The 19,421-nt window shown below is 39.5% G+C and overlaps 2 protein-coding genes across 2 annotated transcripts in view; one reads left to right on the top strand and one right to left on the bottom strand.

Moving 5' to 3' along the window:
• Positions 1–2,611: 2,611 nt before the first annotated feature.
• Positions 2,612–5,737, bottom strand: znf488 (zinc finger protein 488). The gene is made up of 4 exons (XM_028469623.1): positions 5,476–5,737; positions 4,499–4,718; positions 3,927–4,155; positions 2,612–3,822 (listed from the first exon to the last, which is right to left on the bottom strand). The coding sequence occupies exons 1-4, from the start codon at positions 5,484–5,486 to the stop codon at positions 2,741–2,743; spliced, it is 1,542 nt and encodes a 513-aa protein (XP_028325424.1). The 5' UTR covers positions 5,487–5,737; the 3' UTR covers positions 2,612–2,740.
• A 3,771-nt stretch (positions 5,738–9,508) lies between these two features.
• The window catches only part of antxr1d (ANTXR cell adhesion molecule 1d), a 35,531-nt gene continuing 25,618 nt past the window's right edge, over positions 9,509–19,421 (top strand). The window contains exons 1-5 of the mRNA XM_028467860.1: positions 9,509–9,856; positions 18,005–18,076; positions 18,175–18,246; positions 18,513–18,594; positions 19,310–19,340. Coding sequence (XP_028323661.1) covers positions 9,699–9,856; positions 18,005–18,076; positions 18,175–18,246; positions 18,513–18,594; positions 19,310–19,340 — 415 coding nt within the window. The 5' untranslated portion in view covers positions 9,509–9,698. The remainder of the gene's footprint in view (positions 9,857–18,004; positions 18,077–18,174; positions 18,247–18,512; positions 18,595–19,309; positions 19,341–19,421) is intronic.

The following is a 19,421-nucleotide window of genomic DNA, read 5'->3' as shown; positions in this document are numbered from 1 at the left end:
AATTGCCTAAAAAGGAACTAACATTTCCCCGATTATTTTTAAATTAATTGTTAAACCTTTCCGAGTACCCCCTGCAATGTGCTCCTGTACCCCTAGGGGTACACGTACCCCTATTTGGGAACCACTGCTCTAAAGGGCCAGGTCCGGATCTTTTGAACTGAATAGGACTATAAAAATAAAAACAAACCATAACAATCATGTGGATTTCTCCCCCTTGCGATACCGCTTGTATACCCTGAACATTATATCCTGCGTTATCTTGTTGCTTGATATTTCCTCCCACCTTTAGTGTTGGTGTAGCCATTAATAAGTACAACAGTGTACTGTTGTCATACCTTTATTGTTCCAAAAATGTATTTCTTTTCCATGTTAGGAATGAAAAATTTCCACAAGTATTTGTGTTTGACTGTGTTTACCCTTTCAAAAGAGAGAATATTATCAGAATCAAAAGAAATAGCTTGGAACTCATATACAGTAAACCTGACTTCCATGTGTTTAGAACTTTGGGAGAACCTGAACTACCCACAGAAAACCAATGGGGACTCTGATGGATTTGAATCAAAGCCATTCAGGAAGAGTTTGCATTGCAAACCTCTGCTTCAGTCAGTGCCCGACTATAAAAAGGTTCCCAACCTTTTTGGGGTCGTGACCCCATTTTGATATCACGATATTTTGACGACCTCAGAGAGACATGTTTTACTTTTTCTACAATTACTTTTTGATTACAAACACAGAGTAGCCAGGATTAGTGCACAAAATGAACTCAGATATTTTTAGAGTGAATTTTATTTAAAAAATGTTTTTATTTTTAATTTTTTAGGAAGTGAAATTATATAATACAGTTGTGTAACTTGAAAAAGAACAATAATTAAAAATGTACTTTTAATCAATATTTTTGCTTTATTATCAATTTAGACATTTAATGTGATCCCATTTTAATTCCAGGCGACCCCATGTGGGGTCACGACCCCAAGGTTGAAAAACACTGAGCTAAGGCTTTCCTAAATCCAAACTGTGCTCACATGCTGCCCTTAAAACATGTGAGTGTCCGTACAATGGTTAATTCCAGTTAGGAAATCCACAGCGATGTAGACACACTGTGCCAAACAGGCTTAAAAGCCAGAATGAAACCAGGGAAATGTGGAATGCAAGGAAAATGTTCCGTAAGATGACTATTTCTATTTAATTCATGTAGAGCAAAAGAGCCATTGTTAGACAACAGAGGGTTTTTTGTCTGGCATGAACAGATCTTTCCTTGCGTTGTGACAAAGTTCAGAAAGCTTGTAGCTCTATTTATTAGCTCTGAGTGACAATGAATCTTTGATTACACATTCGATCATGTTAGTCTTGGTTATTTTCTGAACAAGGTGTAACTTCCTCTTCGAAAATGTTAGTTTCCCTATCACATATAACTTGAAAAATGTCATTTTGTCGTCAAAAAGACCATATTTACAGGGGGGGGGGGGGGGGGGGGGGGGTTAATGGATCTTTTGATTGTTATTTGAGTAGTTTAAGCCTCACCTTTTAAATAAAACTAGTCAAATCAAGGTCTTCCGCTGATTATAATTAAAGAGACACATTTATAATTTATTGAAGTCATCAGCTGCAGTCATCAAGGCATCTAAATTATTTCTATTTCCTTTAATGAGTCAGTTTTATCTGCTAGCAGGGGAGTCTTACCAAGGTCCTTGTCTAACATCCACATGGAGATTACTTGTGATTAGCTCATCTAACATCCTGTCACCAAACATCATGAATAATTCTGATTGGAAGGAGTTTTGAAGAGGAATCTGCTGTTAAGACATTCATCAATAATTTGGTAACTTTGGTGTTTGGATTTTGCTTTTGCAAATGTGTCTTCCAGGAGTGGTGCCACTGTTTTGACTATATGTAGAACACAACTTAAAATACACAAGATGGGTAAAATGGGTAAATATACCCATGTGTGGGAATCACTAGTCGAGTGTTGCAGAAGAAACTCAGAAAAATACACGAGTGCAATAGAGCTAATAGTAAGTTTGTGATGCAAACAATTGCTTCCAATGAAACCAGTTTAGATAAAGCTTGGTTTAATTTTTTTTTAAAGGCAGGAATAAAAAGAGAAATATGTCTTAAATATTGTCTAAACATACTTTGTAGGTAACAGCTTATGTTTGGTACACATTTTTTTTTCTCTCTTTTTTTTTTTTGTTAAATAAACACCAGAATTGTGGTATCCATTCGGAAGGAAAAGCCCAACCCTTGAATAATCTACAAAGATAAATATGGTCTTAATGGATCCCTTTTGGGGGGGAATGAACAAAATGAATTAATATCAATAGACAGACCAACAGAAAAATACTCCACACATTTGCTTTACATTTTTATACCTTTAGAAACTAAATGTGCAAACACACCCAATGAACGTCTGCTGTACAAATCATTGCAGAGAAAAGCCATAAATAAGATCACGCCCAAATATTCACGACAATCATGAGCTGTCCTCTTTTCTAGTCTTCTGTGTAATTTAAGGCACCACATAATCAGCAACTTAACGTACAGAACCAAAGGGGACAGACTCACACACGTACCTTTATCGCCATCTAGAGGACAAACCTGGTGCCCATGTGGATTTTTTTTTTTTTTTTTTTTTTTTTTTTTCCTTCTTTTTTGTTTTTTACAGCAATCTACATTCAACCCTAAAGTCAGACTCCAGAGTCTGTGTGTTGTTGTATAAATAGAGTCTCGGTCCCTTCGGGTCTCAGTTGTGAGAAGTCATGTGTCTGGACAGGTGGTGCCGCTCACGGAAGTATTCGTGGCAGATCGGGCAGGTCAGCTTCTCCTCCCTCCTCTTCCTCACCTGCGACTCGGCCGTGAACTCCTTCTTGTGGTGGGAGCGCATGTGGAAAACTAGGTCCGAGGTCATGCGGAAGGACAGGTTACATTTGGCGCACCAGTTCTGCACAGATACGCCCAACGAAGTGAAGGTCGGAGGAAGGATGGTGAGGGAGGGGGTGCTCTGCATCTGTGCGCCAACGTTTCTCGACCAGTGCTCCGGTGCGTAATGGAAAGCATTGTTTACCGCCACCGTGGAAGGGAGAGCCTGCAAGTCACCGCTCAGGATGTTGGATGCCATCAGGTTGTTGAAGCCCATCACAGTCCTGGGGCTGAAGGCATCGCTCATCTCCTCCAGGCGGCTGGAGGGGGCTGTCAGGTGCGCCTGGCGCTCAATGGTGGGGGGCCTTTTAGTGCCAGGTCTACAAAAAGCGCTTTTCAGCTCTCCTCGGTTGTTAGACAGCACCAGAGAAAAGGCGCTGGTGCTACATGACTGCACCCCAGTGTCCGTGTCTCTCTCTGGTAATTGTTCACCAATCTCTTTTTCGTGCGTAAAAGCCCTTTTGGTTTCCTCACCTTGGCCATCGCTTTTACATCCCGGGTTATCCAGTTTCGTCTTGTCAGATTTCAGGTTCCCATCTGATGAAGAGGCCTCTCCTGCTGATTGCTCGAAGTCCTTGTTAAGCTGTGTGATGTTATGATCATTTGAAATGTTGGTCTTTTCCAGCAGAACCGATTTTCTCCATTTGGGATGAAACGCATCCTCGAATTTCTTCTTCTTGGGGGAAATCTCAGCATCCTGGTTGCTGCCGGGTCTTTTATGCTCCAAGTCTCTGGCAATGTTGTGGAAATCTGTCACTCGGTGTTGCCTTTTCATTTCCATGTGCTTGTGCTCGTACACCTCGCTGCTCCAGATGTCACTCCTGATTTGAGGACAGAGGAATCGGCAGTGAGCCAGAAATGGGTACTGGTGTTTGAAGACCTGGTTACATCTCCCACATATGAACTCTAAAGGACAGAAGAGAACAAAAACAATAAAAATGATTGGTTAACACATAAGATGAAGGCAGAAGTCGCACTTCGTCCTGCTTTAATTGTGTTTGAAAACTCACCTTCCTTTGGTGCTTTGGTCAAGTCTGTAAAGCCCAAAAGGTGAGACAGTTCCTGGTCGTACCAGACCAGCAGCTCCTCGTCCTGTTGGATGTCCCGTGTGGTTCGGACGTACAGCTGGCCTGCTTTTAGGAAAGCCTCCGTGTTCTGCTCCTCCCTGTTGCGCGCGGCCTGTATGAGCCGCAGCCAGGAGAGCACCAGGGAAGAATTACGCATGGCCTCTGGGTCGACCTGTGGAAAAGAAACGGCTTAATATTTTTACTCTGTGGATGTTGCATGATGACTTCATTAATAATGAAGATTATTTCTCATATTTGTATGCAAATCACGTCATCGAATGACTGCATGTCACAAAATAAACGAGAAAATGATAAATAAAGGAAGGGGTTTGGGGGTTAAATCCAAAAATGACATTTATAGGTAAAATAATACCAGGCCTTTGTAGAGTTACTAGAAATTCTGGCATACAAAAGGTTTAATACATTATCAGAGGATTTTAAGGAGATAACTCAAGCACATGGTCCAAATGTCCAAATATTTTCCCCAACCACAAGCACACATCTCTGTTCCTTACCCTGAAAACACAGGGTTTCGCCCTTTTCTCCGTGGACTTCAGCGCGATGAAAGCAATAGTGTCATAGAAAGTGTTCTGCAGGAGACATGGACCGAAGCTGGTGCCCGCGGGGATGCTGCGCGTAACCAAAACGCTGGTGTACAGATCCGCAGGATGCTGGAGGAGTTTGCTGTCACTGGTCCAGATGGTCCGAGGCAGGAAGGTGTGATCCATCGTCACACTGTAACAGAAGAACAGTGAGTAAGTGATTACAGAGCAGGTGGACAGCGTGGGTGGGTTGGAGAGATTTAGCGCAAGGATTAAACCATCAAAATAAATTATAGGCTAAACCAAATAAAGCCTTTTTTTTCATATATCCAATCCAAACCCGATGAAGCATAACTGGGGAATAAGAATCGTGCCAATTGTTTGGTATATCATCAGAAGATTTGGATGTACTCCAAGGCTGCGCAGAGCTGAGCCGTTACCGTGAAAAACAAAGATTTGTGCTTCCAGATGGACGCTTCTCTCCCTCTCTCTCTCTCTCTCTCTCTCTCTTTTTTCCTTTGGTGAAATCAAGGGACGCGTTGTGATGCAGACACTCGGTTTCGGGCCAAAAATGATTCTACCGTCCTTTGTCTCAGTTTTTCACTCGGTTACTCCTTTTGTCTCCACATCTGCTGGAAAATCCATCTGCCTCCTTCTGTGTCTATAACTTCAATATGTTTTTAAATCATCTATAAGGATTAGGATACGATAATAAATATCGCGTCACCAAGAATTCGGATCGCATCCCTGTTTAAATCGCAGACAAACGTCTGTAAATGAATTGCAATGACCAATAATGTGACTGCGTGCGCTGCATCCTTTAAGATGATGATCTGAAAATGGTCATTCTTGCATTTTTATTTTTTTCTATTAAGTTCAAACATGCATATTGCAGAAAACGCGTGAAATGGATAAGCAGTGTGTGTGTGTGGATGGATAAATGGACTCACCCGTCGGACATGAAGGAGGCGGCGCGTCCGTAAAATGCAGCAGGTGCAGTGGAGCTCCAAACCGAGCTCTATGTCGTTATGTCGGTGACGACTTATTTCACTGAGCGAGTCCTCCTCCGCACTGTCGTCTCAGTCTTCACACTCCCACTTATCTCCCTTCACTGAGCGCACTGGAGCGTGGCGCGCGGCGGCGGCGGCGGGGGGCGCGCACGCACACGCGCCTATAATTTAGCCATTGATTGGTAAAATCTCCTTTGTCTGAACTACAGTGCTGTCACTGAAAGTAATTGTGTGCGTGAGGGAGGGAGGGAGGGAGAGAGAGGGAGAGGGACTAGAGCAAACCCCTCTAATGGCACTCTGCACTGATTACTGAGGACAATGCAGCGCAATTAACGTGGTTCACTTTACAGCAGCTACATTAGCTGTGTCAGACACACCACAAGATCCTGTTTGGTGATCTAAGAAAATGTAACCCCAAACAAATCAACATCATTCATTCATCTAAGATACAACATAGTCATTACACTTGTATTAGATTATTATAAGCATTTTCATTAAAACAAGAGAAAACTCCCATATAAGAGATGTTGGCCAGCCACTATAACTGCTTGAGTTTGTGGTATTCCGAAATATAAGATAACAATATTTTACAGTTGCAAATGTCAATGACTTATTGTTGATTTTTTTTATTTTTGATTACGAGAGCATCTGTAATTGTACGTGTAATCTGTCAGTATGCCCCAGGGCAGCTGTGGCTACAATGTAGCTTACCACCACTGGTATGATTGGTGTGAATGAATAATGGTTTTTGTAATGAGCTTTGAGTCGCCTTGGGGGAAAAAAAAGTGTTATATAAATCCAATCATTATGTAATTGTTATTTTTAGTGTGTTAAAAAACATAACACTGTCAAACATGTATCCACCTTATACATTTCTAGTTGGGGTATATATTTTGATTCACAATAGTACCATAAATATCCACACATTATATTGATTACTTTTGTATTTCAGTACACCGTTATTTGAGGTAATTATTTATTAAAGACTATCTAAACCCCAAAACCACTTTTTTCAGCTGAAAACCATTGTATTTGGGATTGGATTAGTGATGTTGAGTGGATTGATTGATTGATTCAACTCAACTTCTGATATTTTAGTTAAAGGATTTCAATTTGGTGTATTTTGTTGTAAACATGTAAGAGTGATTGCCTTCTATGGGTTGAAACCTTACTTATTACAACTGAGTTTTGCTATTGGCTGAGAATGGTGGTTTGTGACGTTTTGGTGGCTTCTTACGTCATAAAACAACACTGTTGGCTCCGCCCCTTCTATATAAACTAGCATCTGTCGAAGCTGTGTAATCTGTTGGATTGAAAGAACTATGTTGATATCGAATTGTTATGTTTAGTTGCATAGGCTGGATGTGTCTTATTGTTTACCCTCTGACTTGTCAAAATAAATGTCCCTTTACTCAAAAAACTGTATTTTAAGGATTAGCCTGCATGATCAAACTGATTACATGGTGAAGTTACAAATGTTTTTTCTGCACTGATTAATCCACTTACTGCCAAATGGGACCAGCACACATAAGAAGACCATTTCTGACACAACTTGTTAATTCCATTAAGCCATATGTTACTGGTTTTAGGCTGGTGTTGTGGTATGTTGTTGTCGTACACATTTACCTAAATATAATAAATAAGCAATGATTTACTATCATGGGTGAATAATGTTTCCTATCTTTATCTTTATGACCAATATCTATCAATCTACATGATAAAAGCTTTATTTAACAAAACACTCATCAAAAACATTGCATAATTCAAAGTCCTCACTCGATATCTATCAAGGTATATTAAAGATGTAGTGGAACTGGGTGCAGTGACAAATCTGCAATGTTATCTTGTTAATATGAAGAAAAATCAATGGCACAGATTTAAAATCATTGTTTAATCTATGAAACCAAATATTGAGGCAGTAATAAAAACATAAAAAAAAGCAACTTTGCACAATTTCCGACACAAAGGGACAGCTATAGTTTATACTTGCTTATGATAATGACAAACTGCGCGTGATATTCATATAAACAGCACTGACAAAAGGAGAAAAGACAATAATCACAACTTAAGTTAACAAATGTTGCTTAAAAAAATGACTTTGGGAGACACAAAGCTCATTAAAGTTCAGTTATACTACAGCAGTGTCTAAGCTAGTATGTGCTTACAAAGTCGCTGCTATTAGACGACCCGTTGCATGATGGTCCATATTTGCCACGGGGCAAATGCATTATTCATTAAACCAAATGTTTCTGTCTAATGAGCATTTAATTATTATTCTGCATCAGAGCTCTAATTAGGATAAATGCTCTGCTGTTATCAGGCCATTTATTTATTGAATGAGAGATAGTGTTTACATAAAAGTCACCATTTGCAAACTCCAACTGTCTACTATAGTACAGTAGTCTATTCTCCATAAGATAAAATACATACAGTATATATATATATATCCAAATAGTGTAGATAAATATAGTGTTCATCACATCTTTTTGCCATTGAGAATTGTCCAGAATGGTAATGAGATAAATAAATAAATACATAAGAAGGGACTTTGTGTTCCAGAGGAGTCACAGCTAGAGGGCGCTGTGTTTAGGCTCCTAATATAGATTCTGAGTGGAGGTTGCCTGTTCTCCTCTCATAGTCCAAAAACGTGAAATATTGAGTCTGCTGTAAGACTTATTTCTTATTGTTAGGCTTTGCAATAGTCTGTCTTCTGTCCTGGAAGAAATGCACCTTACACCTTATGTTATTGTAAAATAAATGCACTGTAAATTCTATAGGCTACAAATGGTGTAGAATGCAAATGAATGAATTGTCAATAAAATATATTGTTGCTGGAGTTCAACGGTGTTCATTGTGACTTCCATAATGACTTTGATGTTTCTTTTTTTTTAATCAGACACATAAAGGACCAAAAGAAACATTTAAGTCATTGTTACTACAAGGTTGTATATATAGTTGTGTGTCATCGATGTAGTAATTAAAATCATGCAATAATTGAAGAGGTGTGACAAGTTATTGTGGAACTACTTTATTGAGCTTATTATTTTTTTTGTGTATTGTTTTTTCACCTAGTCTGCACATGCCGTCGAAGGTCAACGCTACATGTAGTGCAATCTTTTGGTGACAACTATGCATGTTGTATTGATGCAATTAAATAAATGCATTCATTTTATTGCATAATTGTGGCCATCACCAGCCCTTCTTAAGTAAGGGTAAGAAACACTTTATTAAGGGAACAATATAAAAAGAGAGGGCAGTGTTACACTTGGTGAGGGGGAAGGGAACAGGGAAGAGGGAGTCTGGGTAGGACAAAGGAAGGGGTGGGGAAGAGTTGTCATAACTTTTTTTTTTTTTTTTTTTGTCATTTTAACAACAAAAGATCAAATAAAAACTAGACAAATGATGTTCAATCTGTCACATTTAGTTGGGTTAAAATTTCCCACAAACTGTGAAATGCCTCCATCATTTCAGTTTAAACGACACCAATGCAATTTGCTGTTTCAGCTCTTGTGATGACTGTAATATGTTATTGTATCCTGCAAAACCTGGTCAACATTTGGTTACTTTACTCACAGCACAACATTTCATAAACGGGTTGACGTGGCACGTTCACAGTAATACTGTTGGACACTTTTCAGATACATTTCTTAAGGTTCAAAATAACTTCATAATTGGACCTAAATGTAACGTTCAGACCTAATATCAGAGTATTGATCTCAAAATGTTTACTTCTGAAATGTGCTCTCGGTGTATTATAAAACTGCAATTTTAAGCATCAGTTTTAAAGTATGCCAAAAAATTTGCGTAAAAACGATTTTCAAATAAGTACAAGATATATTTTTTCATTAAGGGTAAGTCATACTCTCAGGTTTCTGTGTGGAAATGAGTGTGTGTCTCTATGGGTGACTCTCCCTCCTTCATCCTGCCCTGATCCTTTCTGCCTCTTTTCTTTTTTTCTCCTCCTTCAGCCCAAAGCCAACAGAGAGCACGGCTCCAGGGTGGAACGGAGAGAGCGCGCACACACGCACACACACAGACAGACTGAATGCTAGCACAGAAGAGCAACATGTGCACACAATAGTCTTAGGAAAAGGGTCAGTTTAAGGGGAAATGTGAGCAGACTTTGGGTGGGGGGGTGATCTACAGCTAACACCGGGGGAAAGATGGCGAGGACGCAGACTCGCATGGTTCTCGCTCTGGCTCTGCTCGGACTTCTTTCCCTTCTCCACGTCCTGGTGAAAGGGGAACAGCAACAGGAGGAGGAGGAGGAGGTGGAGAGGTCCTGTCAGGGAGCCTTCGACCTCTACTTTGTCCTGGACAAGTGAGTCTCTCTCACTATTTATGGCTTTCTTCTACTTTCTGCTGGCTGCGCATCGCCGTGCAACCCAGAGGTGGTTTGGAAACGCGGGGCGCATCAGACTCATAAATAATAACGGCCTTTTGTGACTGGTTAAGAAAAGTAGCACAAAGACTTGGTAAAGTCACGCATCCAGATTTTTAACATTAGCTTATTGTCTTTGAGGAGCTTAAATATGATCCAACCCGCACCCTGGAAAACAAAAAAAAAGAAGTAAAACTACAGACAAAGCGTTAGAAAGTGCAGTGTGTGGCTGTTTATGGCTGCTATCTCTTTTTGAATAAATAAATAAACAGGAATACAGGTGTGTTTTGGTGCTTTGTTGTAGAAGTAGGACGGATGATGTGGACATCTGGACATTCTTATTGTCCACCTCTCAGCCTAGCGTGGACTCACGGGATGTGGGCGGGGCTAGCAGCGTGGATGGATAGAGTTACAGGATGACGCACAGAGCCTCTCCCTGTACGACCATGAGCCACAGCAGAGGTGCACAAACTACTCACCTTTATTACTTTATTATTACAAGTAAAAGTAGGTCAGCCAAAAATATCACATAAGTGACAGTACTGATGTGTTTCCATAACAAAATGACTAAAGTATTAAAATGAAATAGGGATCTTCAACTTCATTGTCCTCATCAATAATTGCAAATTGGCAAACACTGATGCACAATCTGTTACATGTTATAGTGCTGTAGCACAATGTTTCATCACCTATCATAATATTTAGGTAGGGCGGGATGATATATCGAAGGCAGGGGCTATCCGTACGGTTGCTGTATCAATATACCGACATTCTATCCGTACGCAGCGCCTCTATTTGGCCAGTTTAGGTCACATAATAGGTCAGTCATTGGCCAGTTTAGGTCGTGTGACTAAGACTAAAACTTACCCTGAACCTAAACTTAACCCTAACCCTAAAAATTGTTGCGATATAGGGTTATACTCTAACCCTAAGACGCTACGTACTTGTACTTCGGTAATCGTACCAACAGCACCGGGGGTTGTCCGTACGGCAACCGTACAAATAGACACGTTCTATATCGAAACAAAAGACACATCCAGTTTTCTATTTTGGCAATACATAAAATTATAATATTGCCTTGTTAAGCCTGGTGCCTCCTGGCCTCTCAGCCTGCCCTCTCACCTAACACCTGATTCAAACCAGTAATCAGGTGGTATGTATACCCCTAGGGGTACGCGATGGCACTACAAGGGGTACTTTAGAGAGTTAGCAGAAAATTAACATGAAAGCATTAAAAATAGAAAGTGTCTTAGTCACGTGATCTAAATTGGCCAAATAGGGGCGCTGCGTACGAATAGAAAGTCGGCATATTGATACGGCAACTGTACGGATAGCCACTGCCTTAAAAATATGGAGATTTATAATGTTTATTTTAGTTAAAAATTACAATCATAATATAATGATGAGAATTGATTGATTAGAACATGAACTGAAAATACAAGGGTCAGTCTAGGACTCATGCCAGGCAGAAGATGACCGGAAACGATAAAAACTCTCGAAATTAATCTATTCTAGAGGCAGTAAATACAGTTTCATTTAACTTATTAACAAAACAAGTGTTGTAGTCGGACAAAGGGGCTACATGGATTCAGAAATAAGAGAATGAGGGTACATGAGCCAAAAAAGTTTGAGAAGCATGGACATAAACAAGCCGCACTACCGAACTCACTCACACGTGCTGTCCCTTATAGGAGAAAATGCCAAAATTGGCACATTTTGTGCAACTGTTTGTTAATAAATGTGCCTGTGTGGCATTTTGCATCAGCAAATTTAACCCTGAATTGTCTTTCTGGTTAGACTACGTTTGAATTAAAATGATCAAGATTTATATTGTATTTCGCCATTTTGAGAAAAAAATATAGAGATATGAGTTTTAGTCGATATCGCCCAGACCTACATTTAGGTTTGGGTTTATGCAACCACATCAAACTAAGCAAATTAACATTGATCACAGAATGAACAAAGAGGCTCAGCATTCCATAAATAAAAGTAGGAAATCTGAGTTTAAAAGCTCAGATGCCCTCATCAATACAACTGTTTTATTTGACCAAAAACAAATCTAACACCTGTGTTATTACTAACAAAAAAAAAAGCATATTTCCGTTTGAGCATCAAACAAAAAATGCACTGTTCGGTGCCTCTTTTGTTTAGCTAACCAGACTTTATATTGCCAGCATTACGTTGCTGCTTTTTGATTCAAAAACCTTGAACGTGGGCCTAAAATACAGCCATGGATGCTTAGATGCAGTATCTTCATCCTTCTCTGCCCTAACAATTTTCCAGACAACAACCCTATTAGATGTGACCTGCCTCTCTCTGATTGGCTCTTGCATTGACCAGATTGATGTAATAGGATTTGGTAAAACTGGGACAACATGCATATGGGGATCAACAGAAACTTTTTTTTTTTAGTATTACGACTGAAGCAAATGAAGAAAACCTAAGCTGACAGGAGAGAAAAAGTAGTGAGTAATGAGAGGATCCGTAGTGGAGATAGTGGAGTAGAGGCGTGGTTGTCTCACCGCGGTCGGCTCGCTGTGTGTGCGTGGCTGCGTGCGTCAAAGCGTTAGGCTGGTTCCTGGCAACTCAGAATTTGTGATTTTCTGACCTCCTACTTGAAAAAGTGACTCGGAACGCCACCTGATGTCGGAGGTCCCACTCGGTAAAAGTCGGGGAAAAAAATACCCTGATTTCTTTGAGAATCCTTTGTTGGTGGAGAGTAAAAACTTATTTTTAACAGGAAGAAACCACCAGCATAACTAGACTCAGTGCTGAAGTAGGGATTTTTCATAATAGAATACCTGAAAATTAAATGCATATCATTTTTGAAACTTTAGTTATGGCCTGCTACCGAATGGTCCATGGCCTGGTGGTTGGGGACCACTGAGATAGAGGTTGTACCTTCTTACTTGGGTCAGTGGTAGTGTGAGGAATAAGATCATTTCCATCAACCATGAAAAGGTTTGTGTTTTCTGCTCACTAATGGAAAACCTCTTCATACTTGGAGCACAAACCTTTCTATAGTTCATTTTTCCCATCCATTCATCCATAACAATAATAATTAGATTTTCCTTCCTCTTGCACGATAATCTTTGGGCTTCAATTCAATTTCTATAGCATTTATAAGAACTATTGTTTTGGTGCTGTAATAATTAGTCAGGCCATACGTTGGTTAGGTGAAGTAAACGTCAGAGATGCTTTGCCACAAGCTGCAGCTGCAAGGACTATGATTATTTTGGTCATGTAGATCTTCTTCCTAGATTATATTCCTTGGAGAATCTACATTGTTGGAAGTATTTGAATATGAATTATTCAATATTTAGGTAAGTAATATATAGCCTTTTATTATGTGATTTATGTTCAATATGTTTGTTCATTCTAGGTTCCGCATTGGCACTGTCGAAAAAATAGTTTTTCTTTTGGACTTGATTTGTTGTTCACGTTGTAAACAATTTGGGAAGTGCTTTAAGCTGTGGACCTGATCAGCAGCTGTTCCAAAGTCATACTTCAGCTTAAAGACTTTACCTAAGCTCTTTGGCAATCGCTTTGACAAGATAGATTTGATGAGATTAGCTCTCACTCCTTAAACTGATTAAAAATAAAATTTGTTTTTGTTTTCCAATGGATTTTTTTTTAAATTTACTTCTTGTACCCCTTCTTTAATGGAGTGAATGGAGATTTAAACAGTAACATGTTAACAATGGCTCTTTTCATAAAATGACAGTGACGCAAAGCACTTAAACATGACGCCACACATTGAGGTCTTTGTTCTGCGTGACACTTTTCAGCAGTGAGGTGGACACTGTGAGTGGCGTTTTCCTATGGAATGCTCTCGTGTGAGGACGTCATCAGATCTCTAGCATCTGTCAGCTGCTCCCCTCTCTTTACCCTTTGCTTCAAAAAGTTTAGGGGAACCCCGGGGAGTGAGCCGTGTCACGCATTAGCGAGCACTGTAAAACCAACATGTTGGTTTGACTGTCTCGTCCTGCAGGTCCTAGCAGGCCTTCGGGAAACTGCTGATCTTTTACAACAGAAATATGCTGACCTGCTGCCTTTTTTTGTGTATATTCTAAATGCCAGACAGTGGGGGCCTAATCTGATGGAGAACAAGCACAATCATGCGTTGTGGATGAAGGTTTTTCATGTCAACATAAATTTCACCTCATTATTGTCGTATCATCCTAAAATATTCAGCTTTAGCTGGCGAACATGATAATGTTGGTGGGTGAGAAGTCTTCCTGTGGAAGTATTTCAGCAGCCACAAACATTAGTAAGTCTGAGCTGGATTAGTAGATTCCTTCCCACACTCAGTGTCTCAACCACATTAAATAGCTGACTGCATTTTTCTTTGCTATCTGGCAACCCACAAAAGAATGTGTGTTTAAAGGTGGACCCTGAACTCTTTTACTTTGATGCATCAACAGATTCACAAAAAGGTTTATTTTGCATTTTTCTGATCATTTGTCTTCATTGATACATAGTTTCCTTTTGAGCGTGAGAGGTTCTTTTTTTTTCGAGAGTTGTTTTTGTGTTTGTTTTTTTAACGCTGAGTTTTTAAAACAGCTTTAAAAAGAGTAATAATTATTTCAGTGGTCCATGTACATTTTTGCAGATTGTTAAGAAATGCCACTGTCATTGTCCCTATGGACACAGCAAAGCTACTTTGTTACCACAACCCACCAACTTCAATCACAATTAACAACAACAAAAATACACAAATATGGACAGAACTAAACTAAAAAACAAAGAAAACACTTCCCAGTATCCAATCACATGACACCAGCAGGATGTTGGGACCATGGAACAGTTTGTGGTGCAAAAAAAGTTGTAAATTCAAATGTTCTCAACTGGTGGGTTGGGTCCCCGAAGTGGGTCGCGGACTTGTACTGGGTGGGTCGCGGACAGCTGGTCAAATATAAATACTTAACGTCTCTCATGTTGGACTTGTTTTTTTTTTATTTTTGAAAGAAACTTAATTTGACAGACATGCTGTGAAATGCATGTTGCACAGGAAAATATATAGATTTATGTTTTTAAAAATATTATAAATGTGTGTTTTCAACAGCTATTTTTAAAAAAACTAAATTTGTTTGGTTAAAATCTAAAAAAAAAAAAAATAGGGTCACGATTTAGACTGTGGCAAAATGTGGGTCCCAGGGTGACCCACATGTAGTGCGTAGTTCTACGCGTAGTTCTACGCACTACATGTGGCCATACCAGCTTGTCATTGCCCGATCTCGTTAGCTCTTGGAAGCTAAGCAGGTCTAGGCCTGGTTAGTAGTTGGATGGAGACCACTGAGAATTCTAGGTGCCACAGTGGGGGCCAGTCGCTCCTGTGGTATCTGTCATTATGTCATTGCCTAGTAAGAATGTAGTGTGTGAGTGAGTGTTGGTGGTGGTCGGAGGGGCCGATGGCGCACCATGGCAGCCTCGCCTCCACCATTCTGCCCCAGGGCAGCTGTAGCTACAATAGTAGCTTACCACCACTAAGTGTGGCGTGAAAGAATAATGCCTTAATTCTGTAAAGTGACTTTGAGTGTCTCTGATAAAGCGCTATATACAATTATTGTTAGTTCTGACCTTTGATTACCTCCGCCAAGAGCAGAAGGTTATTTTTTTGCATTTGTCTGTCTGTCTGTCTGTCTGTCTGTCTGTTAGCAACGGATTTTGATGAAAGTTTCAGAAATAGTTGATAATGGGACAAGGAACAGGTGGTTACATTTTGGTGATGTTCTGCATTACCAAAAATGAGGAAATACTACTCATGGAAATCACAATATGGGTGGATGTGAGCTGTGCCTGAGCCTGCTCCTTTAAGCGTGGTGGCTTATGGGTAATGTAGTAGTGGTTTTGGAAGTGCATTGTGTGTATGTCCCGCCCGGTACTCGTGCTGTACTCCTTACGTGTTTGTGATAAATCTTAAAAAGATGGTGAACTGTGGTTTAATAAATCACTTGGTGGAGGTCTGCGCTCTCTGAGTGCTTTTCTAGTTATATTACTGTTGTACTTTTGCACATTGTCTATATTTTCAAGCGTCACAATGGTAGAAATGCATACTAAATACTAAATAAATTATAAACAAACACAATCTTTTTGCTTTGTAATACCTTTACACTGAGAGCTCTCGACTGAAACCCAATAGTTCTGTTTGTTTTAGTCAATCTGATCATGTATTTGTGTGTGTGTACGTCTGGTTCTGTTTTCATTGATCCCTTTTATGCATCTCTCACCTCCAGGGAGGATGTTACGAGCATCAGGAAGTAGTTTTGTTCAAAGGAGCTGTTGTAAATCAAACCCACTCAGACTTTCACTTTGTTGATGGACCCCCGTTAAACACGCATTCATGCACGTGCACCCACACGTGCACAGAATGCGTCATTTTCCCACCAGCACTCTTTGATGTTTGTGTCCTTCAAACGCATTCCCTCCTGCTGAGTTTTACTTCTTGTCCCTCTGTTGTCCATGTCTCACTCTTTTTCACCCTCTGGATCATCAACCTGTTGTCGGGCTGGCTTTGCTCTGTCTGACCATCTGTTACCCCCATCACACAGTCTCACACTCACACACACACACATGGTCAGACACAGACACAAATACACACAACAACACGTATACCAAACACAGACCAGCTGCCTGCTACATGGTCCCTGCTAGAGGCAGGCTGCAACATCTGTCCCTGTCTAACCTCACCCCTCTGGCCCAGCAGCAATTAGCCCCCATTAGCACCCCCATGGGACTAGCTTTCATTAGGGAGACTGTCATGGACATAGCAGCATGCTGCTGGGCCGGCCTTATTAAAGTATGAAGTAAAGGAATGTGATTAAGAGACCACAACAAAGACATTATCGAAATGCCAAAAAAAAAAAAAAAAAAAAACGACAGCTAACAACGTTGTTTCTTAATGACTTGTTTAATAATCTGTTTTTTTGTTTTGTTTTTTCGGGCTTTTTTTTTTTATTTGTTTTTTTCTGAGCTTAGAAAGCATTTGAAACAACAGATGCATTTATTTCTTCATTGAGAGCAAACATGGCCGGCTTGTTTAATTTGCTAAAATTGTACTTTTAACTTGGTTTAAGACACTGGGAGACAGTTTTATCTTTAAGCCATAATATTGTCAGCATTACAGTTAGTCTGTGGAGTTTACGGTTGTTCAGAAGGAAAGCCCATGCAGATCTGTGGGATATAGCGACGTCTCTCCAAGATCAGTTGGACAGATATGGCATGTTCCATGGATATAAAATGATGCATTTGAAGTGCATTCAGGCTGGCTACGTACTGTACGTAGTCACTCAAGATAAAGATCTGGAGACTGCTGATAATACTGGATTTGCACGGTGTACAGCTGAGGAGGAATGGGTAGAGACTAGAAAGTTGCCATAGGATGGATGTTCCAAGTATTTCCATAATTCAGAAGAAAAAATAGCGTGAAAAACAGACAAAAAATGAATTATTCAAAAAACTGACATCCAGGCGTTTTCATTACATTTTTGCTGACACCGGGACAACGCGCCGACGTCAAAAATACGTTGATGCAAAATATGTGCGCCGATGCATCGTCTGACCAAAACAAAGATGGCGGCGCCGGAGAATAACGACGCGAGTACCTCCTTCAAGTTTCAAAAGTGCAAAGCAGTGACACACACACACACACACACACTTTTGAAGGTAAAAGGAAAGTTTTTTTTTGTTTGAAAAGCACTTTCTGACTCTGAATGCATTATTTTGAACTTTTATATTCTTACTTGAACTTTATTTTGGAATTTTGAGTTGGAGAGCAATAAACATATTGCAATGTTAAGGAATTTGTGTGTTTTTTTTTTTTTTTTACATTTTAGGTATGTAAATCAACATGCATGAATTACTTTTAGTCAATTAATGGGGAGATAATCGATAATGGAATCGAACTGGACAAATGAATCGTTAGATTAATCGATGCGTCGAAAAAGTAATCGCTAGATTAATTGTTTAAAAAATAATCGTTTATCCCAGCCCTAATTTTTGCATAGAATAAAGTTTCTGCATTTTATAGGGCAATTTCAGGAAATCCTCTTTTTTCTCATTGTGCTTGCTCTCTGATTTTTGTTTCAGATCTGGAAGCGTGAAGCATCACTGGATAGAGATCTACTCGTTTGTGGAGCAGCTGGCAGAGAAGTTCATCAGGTTTGAGCTGAATGTAGAGTTTGTGTCATGGGAAGGTTTTTTTTCTTCTCCTCGCTGTGAACATTAAGTGTTAATGTGGAGAAACTCTTGGTTTGCAGCCCCATGTTGAGAATGTCCTTCATCGTCTTCTCCACGCGAGGAAACATCATCATGAAGCTGACTGAAAACAGGTAACAGACTCTTTTTCTTTCTGTCAAAATGTCCTTTTATGTGTCTTAATTTATCCCTCTGCTCTGCTAGTTAATCCAACTTTTTTTTTGAACTAGTTTAACAGTAGACAAGCTTCTCCAACGCACAAGCCAAATTACGACTAATCTTACATACTTTATGGGCCAAAATAATACTTGCCAGCTGAAATCACTCTAGTTACCACGGCATTGGGAACCTTTCTGAATTTCTTCCCAGGATATTTAATACATGTTTGTTTACCCTACAGAGAGGCGATTACTGGAGGCTTGCTGGCACTGAAAAGAGTTATCCCTGGAGGAGACACATTTATGAACTTGGGCTTGGAGATGGTAAGTCTGTGATGATGTGCCATCACTGTAAGACTTCACTCTTAAAAACATCCACTTAGAAATATTTGAGTTTGATCCAGGATGCTGTGAGTAACTCTGAGGAGTGGTTTGAATTATAAACCAATGGACGCTGCTCAGTTGTGCAAAACAAAGGACATGTTTAAATCAGCTTTTTTCCCCCTATTAGAAGTGTTTTGATTTTAAATTTCCTGTTCAGATCCAAGCTTGAAAATCCCGAAGAAAAATATATAACATGTAAATATGTAATATTTAAAATATTAATAAAAAATCTATAAAATATTTATAAAAAATGTCTTTTAATAAAGAGCTTTTTATGTTGGGTTGCATTTATTATCTTTGCGCAGCTTTGAATCTGTCGACATCTAATTCCTGTTCATTTTAAAGTCGTTATTTTTTTGTTGTTGCTTTAGTTTGTTTTGAGACATTTAGCAACAATCTAAAATACTAAGCACGCTCAAAGAGAACATGCAAACTTTAATACCACATGTGGCTTAAACCCACCTGTTAATCTATAACCTCTTATAGAGAAAGTAAAAAAAAAAAAATACCTTGCATTCATCACTGAGGAGAAAACCAACACTGAAATCTTATGTAGCCTTAGTCATTGTGAATGTTTCTCATTTCATTAACTGTGCAAAGTGTATATGTATGATTGTTCTGGAAACTTGACATTTTGCCTTTTTACCAATTACAGGCTAATGCACAGATATACCAAGAGAAGCACGGTAAGAGGCATATTCTGACACTTCTTACACTCAAAACATTGGCTTTAACATGCCATGTGCCAACGACTTAAAATAAAAAAA

The sequence above is a fragment of the Gouania willdenowi genome, chromosome 15 (assembly GCF_900634775.1).
Source record: "Gouania willdenowi chromosome 15, fGouWil2.1, whole genome shotgun sequence".
In the NCBI taxonomy this organism is placed as follows: domain Eukaryota; kingdom Metazoa; phylum Chordata; class Actinopteri; order Blenniiformes; family Gobiesocidae; genus Gouania; species Gouania willdenowi.
The sequence above is the reverse complement of the archived record's forward strand: the minus strand, read 5'-3'. Positions and strand labels throughout refer to the sequence as shown.

Bases quoted from the DNA above. Each gene is read 5' to 3' on its own strand.
- znf488 (XM_028469623.1), bottom strand. The intron at 4,156-4,498 runs GTAAGGAACAGA...TCTTTTCCACAG, and splicing joins CGAAACCCTGTGTTTTCAGG to GTCGACCCAGAGGCCATGCG. The intron at 3,823-3,926 runs GTGAGTTTTCAA...TCTGTCCTTTAG, and splicing joins GACCAAAGCACCAAAGGAAG to AGTTCATATGTGGGAGATGT.